The 26,858-nt window shown below is 32.4% G+C and overlaps 1 protein-coding gene across 3 annotated transcripts in view; it reads left to right on the forward strand.

Annotated features, from left to right (window-relative positions):
• Nucleotides 1-26,858, forward strand: part of dia (diaphanous related formin 1) — a 100,633-nt gene that overhangs the window by 32,643 nt on the left and 41,132 nt on the right. The window contains exons 1-9 of one of the 3 annotated variants that reach the window (XM_089648041.1): nucleotides 1,292-1,418; nucleotides 10,312-10,530; nucleotides 14,914-15,015; nucleotides 16,081-16,286; nucleotides 17,538-17,724; nucleotides 19,356-19,499; nucleotides 23,347-23,455; nucleotides 24,443-24,551; nucleotides 26,569-26,697. In XM_089648041.1, coding sequence (XP_089504167.1) covers nucleotides 1,398-1,418; nucleotides 10,312-10,530; nucleotides 14,914-15,015; nucleotides 16,081-16,286; nucleotides 17,538-17,724; nucleotides 19,356-19,499; nucleotides 23,347-23,455; nucleotides 24,443-24,551; nucleotides 26,569-26,697 — 1,226 coding nt within the window. In that variant the 5' untranslated portion in view covers nucleotides 1,292-1,397. Of the gene's footprint in view, nucleotides 1-1,291; nucleotides 1,419-2,517; nucleotides 2,732-10,311; nucleotides 10,531-14,913; nucleotides 15,016-16,080; nucleotides 16,287-17,537; nucleotides 17,725-19,355; nucleotides 19,500-23,346; nucleotides 23,456-24,442; nucleotides 24,552-26,568; nucleotides 26,698-26,858 lie in introns of those variants that run through there. The other 2 variants (XM_089648039.1, XM_089648040.1) reach the window with 2 other exon arrangements.

The raw sequence follows: 26,858 nt of genomic DNA on the forward strand, positions 1-26,858 counted from the left end.
TGTACCAAATCATATTCTGTCAATAAACATTTGCATTAGTCGATCTATAAAAATTTTAATGATTGCATTCGCAAATGTTTTCACTGTTTCTTTCATTCGTACATAAATCCTTTTGTTTATTGTAATTGTTCAGGTGTGTGTTTGTAGGTACTTTAACATAATACTTGAAATTATTGCAAATGCAAACAAAAATAATATTTATCGGCAGAAAAATAATAACAATAAATAAAGTGATGACTGAACTTTTATTACTTACAGCCTCCTGCAAAATATTGCGAACACTAAATAAAATATTTAACTAGAAGTTGCAACCCAGCTTCGCCTGGGAGTCAACACTCTTTTTTTCTTGGTGAACAATTATTGATAAAAAAAATATGGAACAGACAATAAATGGTATCTTGTTTTATTTTTTGTTGGTTAAATGTATATTTAAAAATCTATACAGCTCATGGTGGAAATGACGCACGCAGTTTTTACACAGTTTTTCCGCTTATGTTGTTAAGCATACCTGAGGTGATATTTCATAAAAACAGTACTATACAGGGTGCAGCAAGATAGACAGTGCAGTTTTGATGGGCCGGTACATCCCGTGTGGTGGGGTTTGAAACCTGGGAGGGGTCTCATTGTGTCGGGAGGGTCGTGCCGTTTTCAATCCTTACCATGGTTTGGTCCGGACAACACCGGAGATTCGCCTACCGCACGTTTCTTGAAAATAGCCGTTCGCCACCACCCAGCGGTCCTCTCGGCCGCAATTTTCGACTTCTTCCTGTGGGGTTACCTGAAGGAAAATGTTTTTAAAAATCGGCCTCACACTTTGAAGAACTCAACGGTCGAATTAGGGAGGAAATCGCCGCTATACCCGTCGAGGTGTGCCAAAATGCGGCCGAAAGCTTCAGAAATAAAATAAAATAAAATAAAATAAAAAAGAAATAAAATAAAATAAAATAATATAAAAAAAAAAAAAAAAAAAAAAGAAATCGCCTTCATCAATGTATCGCTGCTGGGAGCCATCATCATGAAAACGGCACGATGTACCGAATAAAGTAAAATAAACCATATTTCTGTAAGTTGCGCCGTTTTCATAGCTCTTCAAAACTGCACCGTCTGTTTTGCCGCACCCTGTATAAAAGTTTCATATATTATTATTGCTAAAGGTATATCCCTCTCGAAAAAAATTATTACAGCATTGTAGCCTCCTTTAGATGCTTTGTAAATGTTTTAATTCGAATTTACATTTTTTTGACAAAAATACTGAAATCATTAGCTGTGTTCATATATTTTGCAGCCCACTGTAGCAAGTGAGGTCATCATTTCTCAGAACATAATAATATAGTTTGTTTTATTCAGCTATTTCCATGGTTTAATGCCATTTAGTGCACAGGTCCTGCAGCAGAGTCATGTATGCAGTTTATAATGTTGTAAGTTGTTTAAAATAATTCATTATTTATATAAAACTAACCTAATTAAATAACAAAATATTTACTTCACCTCTATAAAACGGCCTCCGTGGTTAAGTGGTTACTATCCTTGATTCCAAATCCGGAGGTTGCGGGTTCGACTCCCGGCGTGCGCAAGAAAATTTTTTTTTATTAATTTATTCATTTAATATGCACTAACCTCCCCACATCCTGGAATAAAGAATTTATTATTGTAACATGCAATACTCGTATACTTAAGTGACGTACCATAGTGGTAGATACTATCACCATCGTCCTGATGAAAAACTACCATTCAGAATTACATTAATACCATTCACATAACTTGAAATGGCTTTAGCCTTGTTTGGTGGCCAGATCTGAATAGCCAGGTATTTTCCCTCTCCTTCAGGGGAGGGCCCCTTTACCTTCAGCCTCAAAACATACCCCAATTGTGGATGTCATAGTCTCTCTGGCTTGGTTGGGACTCTTTTGTGGTATATATATTATATGCTGAGAGGATGGCCTTTGAGGGAAGAGTTAACATGGGTCTTAGAAAGGCCCGAGTTGTAAGAGGAAAGAAACACACAAGCTTATATATTGATCAGTATGAATTAGTAAAGCAAATGCTTAAATATTTTCTGATATTAAAATGTTCTTCAGAGCACTTTTATTCGGAATACTGGTAGAAAAGACATGGCATATCCAATAATTTTTATATTTTCTCCACTCTTGGATTTAAACGGATGTTAGAAATATGTTTATTTTGACTGTTTCTTCTGACTCATTTACTTTCATACTTTAGTTAGAATGGCCTTAAAAAGGCGCAACAGTTGACAAAAATACCTACCTACCTACGAGTACCAAGCGGAATAACATAATTTTTTTTTAATTTTTCAAGGTGTTAATCACAAAATATGTATTTTTTAAAATAATATGCCAAATGAATTGGTGCATATAAAACAATCACCCCTTTTTTACCTTGCCGTTCCCCTCTATTTTTAAAAAGAGATCATACGCTTTAGGACTGTCACATGGTGAGATTTACTTAAATTGAGTGTTTTGCTATGCGTCTTGCTAATTTCTAAAAGTTTTTGCTTATAACAAGTGCTTTTTATCAGCACTGTTCATATTTCAATAAAATTTTATCTTTCATCTTACAAGTGGTTTTAAATTAATTTAAGTTGAAATAATATTGTGCTTTTTTATGGGAAAAATGTGATTTGTTTATCGTTTAATTTATTTTTGATTCTTTTTTAATAATGTCTGGTTTGCGTGCAGTGGAAAATTTCATCAGGGAAAAGTCACCATTTCAGGTAGATTTAATTGCTTTATTTCAATACCGAACAAGAGTCCCAACGGCTTCCCCCACTTTGGGCATGTTCTAAGACTGAAGGAAATAGGTAGTGTAAGTAGAAGGAAAAGGTTTGGCCAGATCTGGTCACTAAATAATATGCCATTTCAAACAACGTTTCGATGCGAATGGCGGTCTTTCACCAAAGCGATACTCAAAGTATCTACCACTCTGACAAGTGATGTAAATAATATAATACATAACAGAATTTTAACTATTACTAACCCTTTTGTAAAAATTGTTAACTTTCATGTGCACAATGTAAAAGAGTGGGCGTATAAAAGAGTAAATAATATGAGAAAAAAATCCCTAGAAATTTCATCAAAAATAAAGTCTCTATCTCTGCCTCTGTTTGTTTGTACGCTTAGTTCTTCTAAAATACGCAACGGATTTTGATAGAATTTTTACTATCATTTAGAGAATTCCTTTCCGAAGGTTTACACATATGATACATGCATATTATACCCATAGAAAGTAGAGAAAAGTCGAGTCGTAAAAAAATATTTTCGGGTGCTTAGATTGCTAACGCTGGCTAAACCTTATGAGATACATCAAAATAATGTTCTATGGAATTGTATATATTGGAAAGGCCTACAGAAAAGTCTGCCATGGTATATGTCTATCTCCTAAGGATAACCCCCCAGAAACGCCGGGTACAAGTCAGCTAGTTACAAAATAATACAAGATTTCAAATTATGCAGTATGCAAAATAATATTTTTTTTCCTAATTATTCTTCTACTCCATAAGGTGAGCTCCAGGAGCTCGTGTTTATGGGAGAAGTAAGTTTATACAAAATAAATTAATGCCACAGACATAGGAATTAATAGACGAGAAGATAATGGCGAGGGGTAAAATCAACTGTTGAAGAACGAAGGGAGTAAGGCTGACTGTGATTCGTCAATAAATCAATCTGACAGTAAATAGGCATCTCGCATTATAATATCACCATTTAGTTCTTAAAAGTAAAATCTGCTTTTGAATGAATAGACATTTCTACATGGGAGCGCAAATTACTCGCCACGTTATGAACTAATTTGCGAAGTCCAAATTCGGCAAAGTAAGGCAGCTTCTATTTTCAGAGTCGTAGTTAGTTTCAGAGTATTTAGTTAAGACACTTTTACAAATGTCTCATAATTTACTTACCCCAGTAAACAACGATGAGCACACTTGAGAATCGCTACATTGTGATGTGATAGTATATGTTTCTAAAACTGATCCATATAATACGGTGTGAATAAGCTTAAAATAAAGTAAAATAATGCTTACTTATGGAATTTAATACGACAATTGGGTTTATTCTCTTTTTCACATCTATTTTTACAAGTTTTCATAGTACAAGTCAACATTTTGCCGTGTTATTTCGTAAAATGAACCGATGATGCCTCGACCATAGTTCGCACAAGAATGATGACGTCACGTTTTCAAATTTCACTTGAGGCCATATGCGAGCCCAGCCGGCTCAATGGAACCGGTATGGGGAGTGGGGATAATACGCTTTTAATCACTTAGGGCAGGTCTACTAATATTCATATGTCTATGATTAATGCTTAAAAGGTGATGTGTGAACGGTATTCAAAGGTGTATTAAAAAAACTACAAAATTCAACATACAAATTAACGTAATTCAATCTTTAAATTAGGTATAAATGGCTCAAAAATATGCAGAGTCACTGTTATTTGTTGTAAAGTTGACAATAATATTTCATATTTTACTATTACTTTGTTAGAAAATATTGATTTGACTTCTTGATTGCGGCACAAAATTTTCACCGAGCCCCATCTATTAACTTACTTGTTTTTTGCAAAATTATGTTTTGTAAGTGATCTTACCAGATAATATGTTTATATACTTATAAAAATAGTATACAGGTGTACGGGGGTAAAGTGCACTAACTTCGTTAGGTGATTGTATATGATGGTAGAAGTAAAAATCATAAATAATTTTTTCGAAATTTCAACTTTTTTTTCCCATTTTGAAATATTTTTGCCATACAAACAATTCTACTTTTTTATCTAAAAACTACATTAAAATGTTGGAATTTCGAAAAAAGTTATTCATATTTTCTGCTTCTAAAATCATGTAGAATCAACTCCCCGAAGTTAGTTACATATATCCAGAGAAATAGTTTTTTTGAAAATATCTTCAGGAAAATGTCGCACAATAGGATAACTTCTATGTAAGTTTAATATAGTGTATAATCCAATAATTTCAATGTAATACGTTTTTTTGGCGCTTTCAGTCATACAGTACAAGCCTCATTGATTGGTGCTTTCTAACTTTGAAATTGACCAATAGACTTCTTGGACTCGGTTATAATCAATACCGCAAATGTACCTTCCCCCAGTACAAAAGCAAGCAAAAGCGCGTACATCCCAAGAAAGTTATTTACATTTATAAACATTTTTACAAATGGTTCTTCAGCGATATTGAACTTACACTGACGATAAATGTATTCTAATTTGATTTATCTATTTGTACACTAATGCAGATAATTGTAAATCTTGCTAATTGACAGAATCACACAAATTCAAACTCAAAGTCATTTACTAATAATTTTACTATCATTTACTCATTGTGCATTTTCCAAGAATTATTTTTTTTCAGTCTATTTTTAACAAAATGAAATGGAAAAAAACGAATCAGTTTCATCGCTCAATCCTATTTCATTTTATTAATACAGATAAAAATACTGATGTTTAAAAACAGCTAAATAGTTTAAAATTGTTGTCTCCGGGGTTTTCTCATAAACTATCTTATTCAATAAAACACCGGCTTCAACAAAACGCTTGGCTCTGATATCTTTACTAGCAGGGGGTTGGAATAATCTGGACCCTGACCTTGAGGTTCCTTATTTATTGTACTATTATTCTGGACAGCTAACGCCGTCTATGGGTTACCTAATAATTTTTTTTTTTTTTTAATTTGTAATTATTTTTTATTTTTAATAATATGTTTACATGGTACATAATTCATTTTACATCTTGGTTCTTTTTACTACTCTTCCATTGAAAGCATTTGCTTGTGTATGGAAGGGGAGTGTACATAAATGTTGTTGTTAATTAGTACTTAAATAATTCATTGTACATAAATGTATGTTTGCTGTAGTATATTTTTTTTTATAGTAGTGAAGGATAATATATTAATATAATAAATTTTAAAAAAGAAAGAAAGTTATGGAAAACTAAGGATATTTGTGAGATTAATTAAGTGACAGTAGTTTTTTTTTCAGAATATTTTTAAAGTGTCTCTTGACAGAGAGCAGTATTTGGGTTTTATCATTAATGCTTCTGATTTCTTCTGGTAGACGATTGAAAAAGGTTCTTCCCTGGTAAGTATAATGATGTTGTGCAAAAGACGTATTTAGTTTTGGGCATAGAAAAACATGTCTAAGTCGCGTTCTGTTTTCATTTAAAAATTGATATTTATCTTTTTCTTTTATAATTTGGATTAGTGAGTTTTTAATGTATAGGTCTTTAAATGTAGGTACTTGAAATTCTTCAAACAGGCGTTCTGTAGGGTAGTCAAAGGATTTTTTTAATATAATTTTAATAATTGTTCTTTGTATAATTTCAATTGGAAGAAGGTTACATTTATACGCGGATCCCCAACTAATAATAGCGTATTGTAAAGTGGATTGAACTAAGGCATAGTAAATTATATATAGATTTTTTATCGACAGAAAGTTTCTAATTCTTAAAAATATATATATTAATTTTCTAATTTTGTTTACTACTTGACATATTTGTTCCTTCCATTTCAGATTTTTATCAATAATTACTCCTAGATATTTAATTTTATTTGTTGTTTTTAGTACTGTACAGTTTGATTTGCAATAGTTTTGGCTGTGAATTTTAGTATTATTATGTATGACAATGTTAAAATTTTTAGGAGTATCATTTGTATGGATTGCAAATGGAATTACAAATGTCTTTTCATTATTAAGTGACAGTAAATTAGTGTCGAAAAAATTCTTGAGCGTGTTGATGTCTTCTGTGGCCTTTAACTCTACTTTTTCCCAAGTCTTATCACTTATTATTAATACTGTATCATCAGCGTATGACGTAATTTGACCATGTAAAGGTTGAAAAAAAATATCGTTTACATATATAGTAAATAGAATTGGTCCAAGCACTGTACCTTGGGGGATTCCAAAGCTTGTAATCTCTTGATCACTATTAACACCATTGATTTTTACTACTTGAGGACGGTTTTTTAAGTAGTCGGTGATCCATTTAATCGCGTTGCCTTTTATGCCGATATTATTCAATTTTTTTAATAGCATCTCATGGGATATGCTATCGAATGCCTTTCTAAGGTCAATAAATATACCCGCACATTTTTTACTTTTATCTAATGATTCAGAAATGTATGAAGTTACGTTAGCAATAGCATCTTGTGTGCTGAGAGATTTTATAAAGCCAAACTGGTTTTTGTGTAATATTTTATTATTATCTAGAAAATTTACCAATTGTTTTTTTACTATTTTTTCAAAGATCTTTCCTATATTAGAAATTAGACATATTGGGCGATAATTCGTTGCTTGATGTGGATCTCCAGATTTGTAAATAGGTGAGATTATTGTGGTTTTGTAGTTCATTGGAAAAATTCCAGTAGTTAAACTTAAGTTTATTAAATGAGTGATAGGTTTTATTAAGTGAGGTTTCATAGTTTTTAACATGTGTGTTGTAATAGAATCAAAACCGGGAGACGAACCTCCTTTCATATTTTCTATTATTTTCGAAATTTCACATTCTGTTGTTGTTTCAAACATTGAAAGTATATTACGTTTCTGTATATTTTTATTTTTATGGTTTTCTTGGTTTGAAGGCTTTTGAATATTTTTCGCAAGATTTTTCCCAACATTTGCAAAGAACGAATTAAATATGTTTGCACATTGTTTAGGCTGTATATTGGCATCTATAATTTTTTTATCATGTTCAATGTACTTAATGTTTTGTGTTTTTTTTGTATTTTCAATGGCGAAATTAACAGTTTTCCACATTTGTTTATGGTTATTTTCTGAAGATAATATTTTATTTTTAAAATACTCTTCTTTACTTTTTTTAATATAAGATATTAATTTATTTTTATATTTTTTATAGAAAATATATGCTTTTTCATCTTGGGGATTTTTTAAAGTTATTTTGTAAAGTTTTTCTTTATTTCTGATAGATATAATAAGTCCTTTGGTAATCCAAGGCTTTAAACATCTTAATTTTGATTTTATGTGTGTTGTTATCTCAGTTGTCGAATTTTTAATGTGTTGTGACATAATATTTTCGAAGTTAGTTGAACAAATTTCAGTATTGTCACTGTTTAAAACATTATTCCAATCCTCCTTTTTTAATTTTTCAGAGAGAATAGTCATATCTATTGTTGATTTTTTGGTTATTAAATTATGTTTTTTATGTTTAATATTATTATTATACAGAAGTAAGCATGAGTGATGATCAGTTATGTTAGTTTTCCAAACAATTGATTTTATTTTGTGAAGATCTTTAATGTTTACATTTGTCCAAATGTGGTCTAAACAAGATGGAGTATGTTCTTTTATTTCCCTAGTATTTTTATTTATGCAAGATATAAAATTTTGTTCAGTCATGCAATTGATGTATTCATTTTTGTTATTATTTTCTATTTTTTCATTAATATTAACGTTAAAATCTCCTACGACGAAGCAAAGTTTATTTTTTAATTTTAATAATATGTATTTGAGGTCATTTATAAACGTAATAATACTCGAGCCATGCGTTCTATAGATAGCTATTAGATAGTATATTGATTTGCCGAGTTTGAAATGTACTTCGATGCAGTTTACTAAGTGTATTGGATGTTCTATTATGTTAACAATACTAAATTTATTGCTTGCAAATATTATTATTCCCGAATTTTTATTGATGTCTACTTTGGTAGAAATATAGTTGTACTCAGGTAGGTGATAAGACGGTGATTCAGCGTTCGTAAATGTTTCGGATAACACTATAAAGTCCGGTTTTTTAATTAAATTATTTATTTTTAGAATTAATTCATCTAAATTTTTTTGAGCGCTACGGATGTTTATGTGCATTATAATTATATCATTGATGTTTTTAGAAATAATTTTGTTACACGAATCGGTACATATACATTCGTATTCTTGAATTTTAATATTTAACTCTAATTCGTTACTTAAGAAATCATCCATTTAATGCATTTTCGGTTGTATTTTACAAAATTATTTATAAGATTTTTATTCAATGTCGTAGTTAATTCTTTCTTTGGCTAATTTAAGCATGTAAGATCGGAACTTACATGTTTCGCTGTTTGTTCGGTGGTCTACTTCATTCATTTTACTGTTCAAGGAGTTTATTTCTTTCTTCTTGTTAGCTGAGTTGCAGTTAGCGCATTTGGGTGGCAGTTCCAGGGATTTACACTCGGAGATGGGATGATCTTCTGAACAGTGCTTGCATGTTGGTTTATTCATTCTATTGTAGCATTTTTGTGCTGTGTGTCCAAATCTTTGACAGTGGAAACATTGGGTAAGAGGACTGCAGTCTTCTACATAGATTCTCATGAATCCTAGATGAATTTTTTTTTTATTAATAAGATGTAGTCTCATTTCAGGATTTGTTTGTAGTATTAAGTTTTTGCTGTTAGTTTTTTTGTTTGTAATGATGGCCTTAACTTGTAATATTTCTTTGTCTTGGTATTTTTCACATATCATTTTGATGTCGTTGTTTTGTTCAATGATGTCTTCTAAGAATTCTTTTTCGGTATAGTCTTTGTCAAGACCTTTGAATATTACGCATGGATCCGTTTTCAGAAGTACCTCCGCTATTATGGTTTTGTCGACTTCATTTATCTTATCTTTTAATTTTTTTGCGTCTTCTTTTTCTGGGCATGTTATTATAAGGTTTTTTTTTGTTTTTTTAATTTCGCATACTCGAATTCCCAACTGCGATATTTTAATCTTTTGTATTTTCTCTTTTATTTTTTCAGTGTCTTCTTCTTTTAAGCTTTTAATTATTATGGGAAATCGTTTTTCTTGCGTTTGTGATATTAAGTTTTTTACTGCAGAAGAGTATGATAATGGGTATTTTTGTGCTTGGTTTTTTTCTTGAATATCACACTTTTCTTGTAATTTAGCTAATTCTATTGCCATGTGTGATATCATTTCCATGATGTTATTTATTTCTTTCATCATTTTTGATTTGGTTTCTTTGGTAAGTTTATTTTCTTCTATGATTGTATGTAAGTCACTTATGTTTTGTTTCGCCTTTGTTATGAAGGCATGCGGATCAACCGCTTCCTCCATTTTTCCAGGTTAAAAAATATATATTTTCCGTAAATTTATGTATTTTTATAATTTGTCTTGGATTGAAGGTGTTATTTTATTTATTCACCGCTTACGGCGCTCACTCGCGTCCAACACCGTTGGAGGTTTGGGCGACACTATAGGTCAGCTCATATACTAATATCAAGGATATTACAAAAAATAACCTACTATTTTCATTGTATATTGCGATGTTCTTATATGCTCACCCGCCGTTTCTTTGTTCCAGCTGGACACCCTTTTTGGGCGCCCTAAAAAGGGCGGAGGCGATGAGCGAGACTCCCCGCCCGCCCCGGCGCCCCCCCCCTCGCCGTTCCTCCCCATGGGGGGCGGCAGCGCCGAGGGGGGGATGCTCGTGCAGCAGTTTGCCCCCGCCGCCCCCGACATACTGGCGCAGCTCAAACGCATGGACGACAAGAAGGTCAATGACAAGTTCGATGAGATGCTGGTGAGGTTTTTTTCATGCTGTGTTAATACCTTCCCGTATCCATGATGTAACAATAGTCAACCACTTTAAATCTTCCAAATCACTTTAAATAGATTTAATATCGAAGTAATATTTTAGCTAATCCTATGTTTTAAACACGTGTTTTTGTTTCCAAAACTTATAATACAACAATATTTTTGACCGTAGCGAAGTCCTGTTATAACTTGACCATTTTGCATTTCCAGTTCAAGATGGCGGACGTTTTAATGATTCAGTATATATTCTTTTTTCAAATGTGAAATCGTTAAGTTTATATTACGATGGTACAAAATTAGAAACATACTTTTTTGGACGCAAGGTCTATTGTTACATAGCGATGGGTAATAAGATCCAAAACTCCTACGGTAACATTGTTACATCATGGGGATACAAAGTTTTTTTTTTGTCACTGTACAAAGAGAAGGTTATTTTTTTTTTTTTTTTTGCTTCATCGTGAAGTTCCTTGGAGCTTATTTCATCTTTCGGATTGCTATATGGTCTCTTCAAGGAGAGGAAGACATAAACCATGTTGTATGCAACCGCCGAACTGTTGAGTACATCGTAAAAACAACCCATTCTCTTGTCGATGATGTCATCCTGTTACAAATGTTGGGCAAGCATTGTATTTGTTTCCTGACACCTGTAAAGTTATCAATGAAAGTATTTCTTCAAAATACCGGTGGAGCAATCACAACAAAACCCCATTACTTGTATATCCTAAGAACGCAATTTGCCCATTCAAATATGGGGAATCCATCAAACGGACCCCATATTTTCTATAACATCCTTTTTTTTTTAATGTTAGCGTTTATTTAAAAATTGTACATACAAAATATGATAGTGAATGTATGTATAGTAAATTGTATTTTTTTAGTCCTCACTAGGGTGTTCTGTGCTGAGACGGAATAAAGTTATTCATTTCTGTTATATTAATTTTATGTCATTTTTAATGTTTTTTTCATAGTTTTTCATTAATATCTTTCAGCCAGAATTTTATTCTTGATTTGTAAACATTCAATTCGCTTTTTATCTGGGGGAAGGATGTTATGGAGTTTTGTCGCAAAATAAATGTAATTTCTCTGTCAGAATGTGGTTTTATGACCTGGAATATATAGATTTTTTTTTTTTTTTCATGTATAATAATGTCAAAATTTTGTGGAACGTCATTTGATCTTATTGCAAATGGTATAATGTGAGTTTTTTCACTATTTAGAGATAGTAAGATTATGTCAAACCAGTATTTAAGAGTGTTTATGTCTTCAATGATGACTGTATCGTCAGCATAAGAGGTTATATTACCATGAAGTGTTTGAGAAAATATCCCGTTTACATATAATATAAACAATATTGGACCCAGTACCGTACCTTGTGGGATTCCATAATTAGATGTTTCTTCATCGCTACATACATTATTTATTTTGACATATTGAGGGCGATTATTTATCTAGCTTTTTATCCAATTTGCTACATTCTTTTTAATGTTCAGATTATCTAATTTTTCCATAAGTTTTGTTTGGCATATACTGTTGAAAACTTTTCTCAGGTCTATGAAAATACCAGCACATTTTTTGCTCATGTCTAGGCTTTCGAATATGCGTGATGTAAGATTTGCAATTGCATCTTGTGTGCCTAGCGCTTTTCAGAATCCGTATTGGTTGTTGTGAAGTATTTTGTTTTTTTTCAACAAATTCCATTAATTGAGATTTTAAAATTTTTTGCCTATATTTGAAATGAGGGAAATTGGTCGATAATTTGTTACATTTTGGGTATTTCTTTTAAATATAGGTGAAATAATTGTTTTCTTATAATTAGACGGAAATATTCCATTTTTAAGACTTAATTAGGTAAGTTAATGGTTTTATCACATTAATAGATTTTAAAATTTCTACTGTTATATTGTCAACCTGGAGACAACTCTCCTTTAATATTTTCAATTATGTTTAAAATATCTACTTCGCTGATCATTTTAACTTGGAATAGTGAGTTTAGATTTTGTATATTTTCTATAATTCGTTGTTTATTCGATCCTTTTGTAACATTAATTTCTTATCCCACTTTTGCGAAAAATGAGTTGAAAACATTAGCACATTTTTTTGGGTTTTCTTTGGCATTTATTATTACGTTATTTTCATCTTTAATTTCATTTATTGACTGTTTTTGTCTATTGTTTTCTATTGCACAGTTGATTGTTTGCCTGATTATTTTAGGGTTGTTTTCTGAGCTTAATATTTTTTGTCTGTAGTAGTCATCTTTACTGATTTTGATTAGTCGCATCAATTTATTTTTATATTTTTTGTAATTACAATCTAATTCTACATTGTTTGGGAAATTAATTGTTTGTTTGTAAAGCTTACTTTTTTCTCTTATTGAATTTAATAGACCCTATGTGATCCACGGTTTCAAGAATTTATTTTTTGCCGATTTCGATTCGGAATTTCAGTTTTAGATTTTTCTATATGCGTGGATGAAATGTTTTCAAAGTTCTTTGAACATATTTCAACCTCTTCACAATTGATTACAGGCTGCCAATTTTCAGTTTTCAAGTTATCAATTAATTTCTGCAGATTTAGTTTGGTTTACGATTTGTTCACTAACAAGTTTTTTGCCTGTGTTTTTTTTTCATTCTCATACAAAAATATACACGTGTGATGGTCGGTTATGTTATATTTCCAGACAACGGTTTTTATTTTATGGAGATCTTTTATGTTAATATTTGTCCGAAAATGATCTAACAAGATGGTTTCTGACCTTGAATTTCTTGCGTATTTTCATTTATACATGATTTAAAATTGTTTTCTGTCATACAGTTTAAATAATCATGTTTAAGAGTATTATCTATATTTTTGTTAATGTTGATATTTAAATCCCCAGTGATTGCAAGTTTTGTTTTTGAATTTTGATATTATTTGTCGTATTTGTTCGATAAATAATTTGGCGTTTTTATTCATGAGTTCTATAGATTGCTATTAAATAATAATTCATTTTATTGTAGTTGAGTTGAATTTCTATGCAGTTAGTTGAATCTACAATGCGTTCTAATATTGATACAATGTTTTTATATTTGTTATTAATGAATATTGCGATACCACTGTTTGTATTAATGTTTGTTTGTATGTAAGTGTAATCATATAAATTATAATACGGAGAGTCACTATATGTATACGTTTCCGTTAACACTATTATGCCCGGCTTTACTTGTAGATTATTTAAATTGAGAATAAATTCTTCTATATTTTTGAGAAGGCTCCGTATATTTAGATGAAGTATTTCTATAGCGTATTAACTATCAGTGATGATTTCATTGCACTCTTTTGCACTTGAATTCGTTTATATTTTTATGTCATTGTGATTTGACCTAGTATGATGAATATGCGGTATTGTAAAGGATTCAGTATTTTTGAATAGTTTCAATAGTATATTTTTAGCATATATTTGTTGTACATTTGGTACATAAAAACTATTGGAAATTTCAATCGAAGGAGTTCTTATGGGTACTTTCAGTATGGTCTTTATGATTCCTTTTTTGTATTGTGTTCAGGTTATATATATACTTATGTAGATACAGGAGATCCCCTTCCTATAATTCCATATTCAATACGAGAATGACAAAGCGTAATAGATTTTTTTCATATGTCCTTTTTATTTACCACATTTTTTTAGAATTTAGACCTTAGATAGTCCTGGCTACCTCTAGGAAATGCATTTGTTCTGCAAGTCTCTTGCTGTCTCTCTGTAGTTCCTTATACCTTAGGATGCAGTGATTGTTTCCAAACCACCGAGGTTTATGCCTCTCAGAGATCATAGGGGGGGTCTAGCATGGTCAAATCAGTAACTTAACAATTTCGGATTGATAGTTAACTGACTACGATTTTATATCAAATTCCAGGGCAAGGTTGCAACTGTTAGGTGTATATATGTGTCGATAGGCAAGCCGATGTTGACAACGAAATAAATAAGAAATCGCCTTACTATGTCAACACTACTGATAGTGTTGACATAGTAAGGCGATTTCTGAATCTGTTTATCAATACTGATATTGTCTATGTATCAACATTCCTAAACATCAAATGGCTATGTCAAAATATACAAAATGTACAATGTCTTTTGTTAGTCTGCCTCCGTTCATTAATAAGCTGATTTTACATAATGAATGACAGTATTCAAAAAGTTGTTTATATTGACATTTAACGATAGCTCAGTCACAGCCAAGACACCGCACCAACAATTTAATCATATAAAATCGTATCGGATTGTACATTTTGGCCCTGAAAGGTTAAAAATTTGATTGCCAACCTTTAAGAAACCTTATGACGTGTAGTTGAAATAGAGTGCATGTTTATAATGCTCGACTTATTTACTTTTCAGACGGACATGAACCTCTCTGAAGAAAAGAAGATTCCGCTGAAAGCATACTCGAGGGACCAAAAGGAAAAAATGCTGATCGCCTATAAGGGAGCCAGCCTACAGGTACGGATAAAACTAAATATTTTTGACAATTGGCTTTTGTTGCAACTGATTGATCTTTAGATGCAAAATAGTCAAACTGACAGGACTTGTCATTTCTTCTTCTTAGCATAACAAATCTGTCACCTTTATTAAAAAAATAAATTTTATAGGCCCCACCCTGTTCGTAGTTCTACCTTTGGTTGTAACATCGTAATCTTTTATGTAATACTAGCGCAGGCCTGTGAATAATCGAGGGAAAATTTAAAAAAAAGAGTGTTTAGTAAAAAATTTTAAGTTTTACTTTTAAGGCGATGCCATACGTAGTAATTTAAAATCATGTGTTTTTGGTTTGAAAATTTGGTTGCCTAGAAATGTTTCAGATGCTTTAATTAAATACTGCGAGTAGAATACATCTTGACCTTTTAAATAATCGAGTATTTTTTAGATAAGTCTTTTTATAAGCCCAGAAAAAAATAATGTAAGGGCCTATGAAAACTGCTTTAAAGTTCAAAATGTCCTACTTACGAACCCATTTTCGGTTACAATTTTATTGTATAATGTGGCAAATTAAGTTATTTATAAAATGATCGAAAAAAAATTAAATATTTACGCCTGAACATCCACAAAATAAGATAAAAGGCACTCTTTGGCCATGTTTTTTTCTTGCATAAATCAAAACAGGCGGATGGTGTCAAGCGGGAATTTAAACCTTATCGCCATCTACGTAAGGGTCGTTATTGATAGCGACTCAATTTAAAATATTACACGACGTAGTGCATCGCCTTAACATTTTTTGCTAATTATCTGAACAAAATATTCTTTTGATACTTACTATTAACTTAAAATTAAAATATAACTATTATATTTACTTTCAATGTATTTCAAACACTTTTTGAGAATGTATCAAAACGAGTTGAAATATCAAATGTAATCTAATGTAATGTCAAGCCGAAAAAGTTTCTTATGCTTAACTTGCTTAGATATGGGAGTTTTATTATGTCTTAAATTAGTAGGTAAAGAGGAGAGGAAGGAAAATATAGGATTGGTATAGAATTTTTTTACGTAACATTGTAATTCTGTTGTCAGGATGGGCGCTCCAAGTTCGACAAGCCGTCAGATTACACAAACTACCTATCCCAGGCGGAACTGAGCATTGGCAAGCTGCTGTCGTGCCTGGAGAGTCTGCGCGTGGCGCTCACCAACAACCCGCTGTCATGGCTCGAGGAGTTCGTGGGCAGCGAGGCCAACGGACTGGCGCAGCTGCTCGCCACACTCAACCTGTGTCACAGGACGTGAGTGCCATCTGCATTGCAAACACTAACTAACCTAATTTAAATTTGAATATTTGTAGTTAGCAGTGTGCTACAGGTGAGTAAGTTTGAACCCAAAAAGTGACCTAAACTCCACTGTTACTCAAAATTACGAAATTTAACTTCTTGATCACCGGCACAAAATTTTCATCATGCGCCAATTGATTCTATTTTCGTGATAACTTTAAGTAAATTGTACTGTCTGATTGTGTGTAATCTACCATAAGTAGTTTTCCCAGAATAGGTATTTATGTTCAAAGAAATGATTTTTAAATAGTATCCTTTAAGATACGCTGGCAAACAAGAGGTTAAGGTCTGAATGTTTTTATGAGTAGATGACAGTCAGGGCTATGCATTTCCGAAGAAAGAAAAAGAAAAATATTAAAAACAGTATTTTTTCACTCTCCATCATTTTTATCATGAAATCGACAGTCAGTGTCATAGAATATTTGGCATTATTTGCGGCCCGTTTCAGTGTTTGATCAGGCATAACGGTCACGCCCTTATGCTTGTGGACGCCCTTATGAGTTCTGCTGATCACAAGTTGACGAAAAGCTGAAACGAGACTTGGCATTTGACGGAAAGTATTCAAATATTAAATTTTCTAATTGACTCTGATTTATAAACTGCTATGCATCCTTAATTGTATTAAATGTCTTGTTTTTTTCCATGCTGCGTCAAGCTTAGGATTTAGATTCTACAGGTAAGTTACTAATAAATATTTCTTTTTGTGGGCTTTACATCTATCACGACCACTAGTCTGCAGAGCAGTCTGTTGTAAATTAATTTGCAACGCCCTCTGAAATATATCCATGTCGTTCCTACTTCTTGAACCAACCTTTCAGACAGCCTTGAAGTTTCCAACCTTTTTTTTTTTTTTATAAAGAAAGACAAATATTCCCGGGTTACAAATAACTTGACAATATTTGAAAATCTCCTACTACCACCACAGTAAGCTGAAAAATGTTGCTTGTGTTGTGATGGAGGACTTAGCCAGCCGAGGAATTGAACACACTACGCCTGGGTAGGACCCCATGAAGGACCTTGGCAGGCTGTCCAAAACATTGACTCATAAGTCACATACTGAAGAAATAAACAGATAGAAAAGTGTTAATTTTAGGTTAATTTTATCTTACTTAATGTGAAATTGATCACACATCTGGAAAATTTATTATTCTTACTTTTCAGCACAGCAAAATACCAATCTGTGCTAATATTGCTTAACATTTGCAGCGAGGAAAAGGCGACTCAAGAACGCACCAAGTATGACCGCCCGCATTACGAGTGCATCCGCTGCCTGGCCGCCATCATGAACAACACGGTCGGCATTCGCGCTGTCTTTGCGCGCAAGGACGCGCTCATCGTGCTTGCGCGTAGTCTCGACCACGAGAAACCGCAGTGCATGCTGGAGGCGGCCAAGGTACTGTGTCTCTTTTACCACTATTTCATTTGATGGTGCTCCGAAAAACTAACATTTGTGAACCTCATCAGCGCTAATGAGACAGATCTTGACTAATTTTTCTATTAAATGATGCCACAAATTACGGTATGGTTACTAAAATGAAAAACCAAAAATATAATACAGTTTATAAAGGGCAAAAATGAGCTTAGTGAGCTTTGGCACCATAAAATTACCACAGCTTTTTGTCTGTAATCTCTTGGTCAAAGGGTCTATTTCTACATTCCAAAATAAATTTGGTTGCTATTGATCAATAAAATTATTTACTTAAGTATCTTGTAGTACGTGCGCCATGTTTCATATTTATTTTGTAATGCTTTTGTAAAAAAAAACTTCAATTTTTTTCCTTACAGACAGTTGTAATTTGAAAAAAAAAACTTAATTTGAACGATTCATCGAATTTCAAAGTTCTGTGAAAGTCTTATTCAAGTTCTGTTATTACTGTGGAACAACCTGCCCACTATGATATATTTACAGAACTTGAATGAAACTTCCACAGAACTTGGATTTTGGAAATTTGATGAATTGTTCTGTGAGACAACGCATTGTCAAAATTCAATAGTCATTGCTCACTTGGTTCAAATTTAACCTAGATCATTCTGCTATATGCTCACTTGATTCAATCTTCAAGGAATTAACACCTTTGTAAGAAGGTTTTTTATATATTATTATTTGAATAAGCAGGAAGCTTTAGGTTCCAATCAGTGGCGGCTCGTGACTTTTGGGTGTACTAATATTACAAAAATGGCATTATTGATGTTGTAGCCGAAAACTTTTTTTTTTTTTTTTGTTCTGTTTTATGTATGAAGATTTTCAAGAAATCCATGCTGCCAAACTGAAATTTGCTAAAAATCATCGTACAATAAAACAGAATTTTTAGAAAAAAATATCATTTCAGACTAAACGACATGAATAATGTAAATTTTTTCAAACTCACCACTCTATCACGCTCAAAAGTCACTAGGTGCCACTGGTTCCATTAGGAATACCTTTGGTCTGCACCCATCTCTGGAATTATTTTGAATTTAGAACGGGTTGTTGCACGTAAATTCAAATGTAAGATTGTCATCAAATGGCCATTCACCCTTTTTTTGTTTTTTTGACAGTTGAAAGGTTCCCGTTAAATGCCGATTCTACGTCCATTTCAGTTTTTGAACAAATTGTGATTAGCAGAAGAGGATAACTATCATGTTGTTAAGCTTGTCAGCTTATTATAATTTGATAGTCGAAATGCACCTAGAATCGGCATTTAACGGAGACCTTTCAAATGTTAAAAAACAAAATGGTGCTGAGTGGCCATTTAATGACAATGGTGCACTTGAATTTCTGTGAAACAATTGGCCCTTAGTTTTTGATTCAAGAAGTGTGAAAGTGTAAAGTGAATAAATGACCACAATTGTTTAAAAAGTGTTTTCAATGGAATCACGCTAAGCAACATCTGAAGCTTCGTCATTGGAAGCACTTAGAGAAGCCAAAATTTCTCCACTTGGTTATATTTTTGGTGCCACAAACAATGATTGGAGAGTTTTGGCTGCATCTAGGAAACACCTCCAATCCTCTTGTTTCCAACTCATGTATTTGCTTTGTTTCAGGTTTTGGCGGCCACCTGTCTGATCCCCGGCGGCCACGACCGTGTCCTGGAAGCCGTGACATTGGCCGGGGAGTTCAAGAACCAAGATCGCTTTGTCTCCATTGTGCGCGCCATGGCGCTTCGCAAGTCCTCTGAAAGTTTAAAGGTAAGATTCTGTTTATTTATATTGTCAGAGAAGAAAATATTCAGATTTTAAATATACAAAAATAGCTGGTGCCATTAACACCCAATGCTATTAATGAAATCAACAATTAGATACATGTAATTGATGCAAACAAAGCTTATCGGATAAATAATTAAAATTAATTTAAACCAAAAAAATTAATAATGTTTTCGAATTCCGCCTCACGCTTAATAAGCTCAAAAATTTAAATAGTATTTAAGTTTGATTGTTAGGAAATCTGCTTAAATTATTAAAATATAGGGAATTTTAATTATTGAAAAAAATTACGATAATGATATTTTTAACCTTGAAGTTCTTGTTTCTAACTTTTTAAGTTCCATTTTGAGCTGTATGGTTACGCCTTTTATACACAGCCGGAAACAAGAAAAAAGAATTCACATGAGTCAAGACAATAACTATGCGATCATTCTTCACTGAATGTACTAACTGAACTGACACAGAGAGAGTGTGTTTGTCTAAAACTGACAGCCAGAAACCAAAGAAACTAACCATTTATATGGTCATAGACAATATTTCCATGTAAAAAAAATTATTCCAAAAACTGGGATTGAAAAAAGAACAAACCAAAAAGAAAAAAGAACAAACCAAAAAGAAAAGAGAATGAACCTATGGAATAGAAACCCATAATTATTATCTATGGTAAACAAATGAAATATCTTTTTATAAATAAATGTTTATTAAATTAACAGCTGATTTATCAGTTATGTAAAAACAATGATATTATGATAGAAAGCAAAGTGAATAAAATTTCCATTATAAATAAGAAAAACTGTTAATTAAATAAAGCCGAAAAGGTTATAATTTGAAAGGTTTTGATACAAGTTTCAAGATCAATAAATTTACTGACTACCCACGAATAAATTATTTACAACAATATTTCAAAAAATAAATTATTTTCCAACATTTAAAATACTAACGAATTTATGCATTGGTAAACTTTAAAGTTTTGAATACTGAAGAAGGTGTAGGTAGATTTATTAATTTTCTCCTATTCCGCCTCACTCTTAATACGCAATATTTCACTTTCAAATAAATGAATTTAGCTTTATTAATTCAAAACATGATTTATTATGTCGGGGGAGACGGAAATATACACACTTTTAATTTTAATTTCGTTTATTAAGTCACTTACGCGATATGTCAATTAGTGTGCGGCGCCGCCGAAAGCGACTATATTCATATCAAGAGTTGGATTATATTCATAATATCGTAATTCATACCTACAAAATATTTCATAGACACTGCTGCCAACCAAAAAAAAATTAGTATTGCCATATAAAATAAATAATATTATCGTGTATAATTAATCAATATTAATATGTAAGTCAATGTATTATTTATAACAAATAATCAACATATAATTAAATAAAATAACCCGAATAACAAACAAATAGAATAAAATGTGATTAAACGTATTCCGTTTAGGTAGTTTAGGTTAGGTTAGGTTAGAACATGGAAAATAGGTATTAGAATTAAATCACAAACAAGTCTATACAAACCTAGCGTAGCCCACATACTGTTTGAAAACTGGGATGTAACTCTAAAGGGGACGCGAGCAGGCGTTATTAAAGGGGCATTTTTTTGCTATAGAAAATCACAGTTAGATTAGGTTAGGTTTTATACATTAATTTAATATTTTCAAGATTTTATTTTCTTTAACTGAATTAGTTCGTAGGTAGGTACTGAACCTAACCCGCGCACTGGCTAGGTAAATAACGAGTTGTGGTATTTCCGGCAAATGTCACATTATTTTGTTTCTTTGAAATCTTGTGTGACATATCGCGTAAGTGACTTAATAAACGAAATTAAAATTAAAAGTGCGTATTTTTCCGTCTCCCCCGACATAATAAATCATGTTTTGAATTAATAAAGCTAAATCCATTTATTTGAAAGTAAAATATTGCGTATTTACCGTGAGGCGGAATTCGTAACCTTTACCGTAGATTTAATAATAATAATCGACCGTGAGGTAGATAATATTCTTAAAATATTTTTGCAAAAATCTGCTGAATTAAAATTTTAAATAATAATAGTCAAAATCGATTTAACAACCTATTCAAACAAAATACACTGCCAAATTGAGGAGGGTTTTTTTTTCAAAATTCGACATAATATGTTAAAGTTCAAATTTTTCCCAGACCATTTTTTTTTCAATTGCTTTGTATCTAACCACTCGAGCGATAGCTACCCAAATTTAGGCAGGTGATTTTAATAAATTTAAAGATTTTTTTGTAAAACCTAAAAATATAAGATAAACGATGAAATCTAGGTCGACTCATTGGCATTAAACCGCAGCAAGCAGTTCATATGTTTCCACATTAACATTTGGAGGTATGAAATTAATTTGAATGGCGGAATCAAAAATCGAACACACGGAAATCTTCATCGCTCGAGTGGCTAAGTGAGTAAAGGTAATAAAATATTATTGTTAAAAATTGTTAAAAGTTGAATATGTATAGTAAATACTAGAACACTAGATGGTCGGTTTAGTCACAAAACAAGTCCAACTGGGTAAAGCATTTGTTGAGTTTTGCCAAAACTTTTTTTGTATTTAGTTAGAAAATGAAATATTAATATTTTTTAACTATAATAAATAATAAAAATAAATTAATCAGAGTCAGACCACTTTGGTAGCTCCATAATATTAAGGTAAGGTGGATTGGGCGTCAGAATATTACGGTAAGGTGGGTGAGTAATCTACATTGGGTGTCAGAATATTTCGGTTAAGTGGGCGAGTAATCTACATTGGGTGTCAGAATATTACGGTAAGGTGGGCGAGTAATCTACATTGGGCATCAGAATATTGGTAAGGTGGATGAGTAATCTACATTGGGCGTCAGAATATTACCGTAAGGTGGATGAGTAATCTACATTGGGCGTCAGAATATTACGGTCAGGTGGGTGAGTAATCTACATTGGGGGTCAGAATATTACAGTAAGGTAGGTGAGTAATCTACATTGGGCGTCAGAATATTATGGTAAGGAGCGCAAGAATATTAAGGTAGGTAAGTTGGGAATGAAAGGCGCCATGCAATTTTCTATTAGTGAGAGGATTATATTTTCTATTAGTGAGGAGATTATACACTTAGTGAGAGGCGGCAAACAATACTCTATGGAAGAAAGTTGTTTAAATAACGAAACAAGGTGCACAATAATAATTTGTAGATATATTTAAGAAAATAGAACAATACTGAAGAACAGAGAAGTTTTAAGAATAATTGTAAAATAATTAAAAAAATCAGGAGGTGTGCAATCATGTCGCACGACCTGGTAGACCCCGCGGCTCCAACTTCACCGTCTTTGGGGACCACATGGCTTGTATTGGTGTCTTGATGGTGGGTGCTGACCGGCCCCGGCGGTACAGCCGCCCCGCTGTCACTCTAAACAACTGGCAGTTGAGCCAACTATTCCTGACAACTTAGCCAACCTAAATTTATGGTTAAAAGTGCCAACATATTGATAATTAAATAGTCCTTTGCAAAAGATTATACACACGCCGGTACACCCTAGTTACAAATTCTATGTGTAACAAACTTTGGTGCTATTTAGGCATTATTATTATTATTTAATGAGCAGGCAGCATTCTGCTGATGAGCTCATATCTAATTTGACACTAGGTTCTAAAATAATTGAGTTAACAGAACATGTGTTGAACAACAACAGTGATGTTGGTGTTTTTTCTAATATCATCAACGCCCATTACTAATGGTCATTTCTCAAGCAATTTAAAAGCTGGATTCCAGAGGGCTCTTGAAGAAGAATAAAAACATTCGTCATATTTAATGGAGTGTTTATTGTTCCATGACAGGTGGTGTGCATGCAACTCCTCAACGCCATCATCACGGAGCCCGATGACTTAGATTTCCGTATGCACTTGAGGAACGAGTTCATGAGATCTGGCTTCTACGACATCATAGGTAACAATACCTTCTCCTCTCATTCCTTTCATTTTGGACTGTCACTAGCCTTAACCCTTTCACATCTGAATTGACACTGGCACTGGTAAAAACCGGTGCTGCTTGTGGAATTTTAATATTTTTGGTATAGTTTTTTCTTCTTTACTTTTCATATTATTGCTACTTCATTTGAAAATTGGGTCTCAAAGGGTGTTTTTTACTTAATATCATTAATCATCCGTTGTCAAAATATAAACATGGCTACCGCCTGAATGAGTAGCCAGAATCAAATGAAAAAATAGCAAACTAAGCCAGTATTGCCAGCAATTGGAAAACTGTCAAATTTTATTCACTCTAGGTAGGGAGAAAAAAATTATCAAAATCTATATATTTTCAAATACAGTACTCGCTCACATATTCGCCACTCCAAGTGAAATCGGCGGATTGTAGTGCATACATATTAAATTTGCTCAAAATTCAAACATGTATTTTGTAAAAACAAACAAACACCGCTATCGATCTTTCATAAAATATTCATTTTTTAGTTTAAAATCAAGGTGTTATATGCTTTCAAGAAAACTCCATTTTGTAAACCTATTCATACAAAAAACGTTGCAGAACCTTAAGAGTAACAATTACTCTAAGGGCAGAACGAAACAAACAGAAACACATGCGGCAGTTGCTGGAATGCATGGAGGACTAACGGAAATATCCTAAAACATCAATAACAAACCCTGGTGACTGCTGAAATGGTCAGTTATACCAAACTAGGTGGTATCGTAACTAAGTATGTCGATGTACAAAGCTCAGCGCTCACGAGTTAACATACGAATACCAGCAAATTAAATAGCTTGATTTTGTGCTTTCAAGTAGTAAAAACTAGGACACATTATAGCTGTCGGATAATCGAGCAGTGGTTTGCTGAGAGAGTACAGTACAGTACATGCACTGTCCGAAAAGGTTAACTTAATTTATGTATGTAATTATAGTGAATATATGTGTTTTCAGAACACTTGAAGAAGGATGCTGAGGGTTCCATGCTAATCCAGATGAACGTGTTTGACCACCACGCCGATGAAGACCATTATGAATTCATGACCAAGTTTGATAATGTCAAGTGAGTTACTTTTTTTATACAGTTACATATTTTTTAAATATTTTTGTGAAAAATCGCAATATAGGATAGTATAATTGTATAATAGTATAATTGTAGGATCGATAATTGCATGTTAGCTAAAAAGCACAAGACTTTACTTTTACAGGGTAGTTTCATGAAATTAGAAGAATTCTTCAGATTTCTAAGTTAATTTTCAAGTTTTATGAAAGTTTTATTTAACTTCTGTTATAATTGTGAAGCAACTGACCTGTAATGATACAATAACAGAAGTTGAATAGGACTTTCACAAAACCTGAAAATTAATGTTGAAACAACCCGTCGTAACCCTAAGAAACTCAAATAAAAATTATTTAAATAATTTACTTGTAAAAAAGTATTGTTTAAGTGTTAAATAAATTTATATGAAAATATTTATCTGGTAAAAAAATATTGTATTATGGGTAGGTTGATTTATCACTTTATTACGGTTGTTTCCAATTTTGAAAATGACATTTAACCTTTGACCAAGCTCCTGTGACCTAATATCTCCGTGTTTTGCCGAGGGTAAAAATCTCACAAACAAAATGTATTAATACAGTTATGCCAGTGCTCAACGGAAACAAATTTTTCATATCCAATGGGTACCTTTGGCCCTTGAGAAAATAAATTCAAAGCAATTCCCAGTTCTAGAATTCTTTGAACGGAGTTACAAACGCACAACCGAAATTATTTTTTTATTAATACAGTAGAACCCCGTTAATTCGAACCCCGATAATTCGAAAAAATGCGTAATTCGAAATTTTCGCCAAAAATATATCCACAGAAATTTTTTTTTTTTAATTCGAAATTCATTAATTCGTAATTTGAAATTTATTTTTGTCCGCACACGAAAATTTGTTTGTGTAATTCGAAAAACTTCGATTTTTGCGAAAATAAATCTTAAAATTTCGTAAATCTGAATCTAAAAGACAGCCATGACGGTAAAATGCCGAAAAGTGTATTTTTACGTGTTTATACATCGCCCTAATTAGTATTATTATTTTGTAAATCGAAATCGATTTACTTACTTCAAATATACTTTTTTTACTTCAAATATCTGAATTTAAAAGACTGGCTGCGACGAAAATCTGCCGAGAAAATTCGATTTACGCGAAATATATCATATTTTTATGAATTTATTATAAATATCTGAATATAAAGGGTCGCCCGCGACGGAAATCGGCTGCGAAATTTCGATTTACGCGTAAATGTATCACATTTTTACGATATTTACTTAAAATATCTAAATTTAAAGGGTCGTCTGCGACCGAAATCGGCCGCGAAATTTCGATTTACGTGTAATTATATCGCGTTTTTACGAATTTATTTCGAATATCTGAATTTCAAAAATTCGGCGCGAAGGAAATCGGCTCCGAAATTTCAATTTACGCGGAAAATATCGTATTTTTTACTAAATTTACTTCGAATATCTGAGTTAAAAGATCCGGCGCTACCGAAATTGACCGCAAAATTTCTATTCACGCGGAAATTTGACATATTTTTACGAAAATTACTTTAAATATCTAAGTTTAAAGGAGCGGCCGCCAAATTTCGGTTTACGCATAAATATATCGTATTTTTCGAATATCCGAGTTTAAAGGACCGGACGCAACGTTAATCGGCCGCGAAAATTTGATTTACGAGGTATGTGTGGTATTTTTATGAATTTGCTTAGAATAACTGAACTTGAAGTGCCGATCGCGGCGGAAATCGGCAGCAAAAATTCGATTTAAACGGGAATACTTGGTATTAATACAAGTTTACTCCAAAGATACCACCCGAATTTGAAGGGGTGGCCGAGGAACTCGATTTTCGCCGTAATTTTTTTTTTTTTTTTCATAAAATTTCAAATTACGTGGGGATTCGTTAATTCGAAATTATTTTTTGATTTCTGCTGGATTTCGAATTAACGAGGTTCTACTGTATTACGTATTGCTGATTATAAAAAGAATAGCTCAATTATCAGCGTTTTTTTTTAAATCATGCTTGTATTATCCAGATTGGAGTTTGACGACATCAACGAGTGTTTTGAGCTGGTGAAGAACGTGACCCTGGACACCTCTTCGGAGCCGTACCTCCTCTCCATCCTGCAGCACCTTCTCTTCATCAGGGATGACCACGAAATCAGGTCTGTAGATTATCACAAATTAACCATACGGAGATTATTACCAATGAACCGAGTAGCTCAGGTTAATTTATTGAATCTGTCAATAATTCCATATCACCAGGATGTTTTTTTTCCAGTAATTTAAAGCGTGTTTGATTTATAATTAAATTGGTAGATATTTA

This window comes from Hesperophylax consimilis, chromosome 27 (assembly GCF_061612785.1).
Source record: "Hesperophylax consimilis isolate HC1 chromosome 27, BYU_Hcon_1.0, whole genome shotgun sequence".
In the NCBI taxonomy this organism is placed as follows: Eukaryota; Metazoa; Arthropoda; class Insecta; order Trichoptera; family Limnephilidae; genus Hesperophylax; species Hesperophylax consimilis.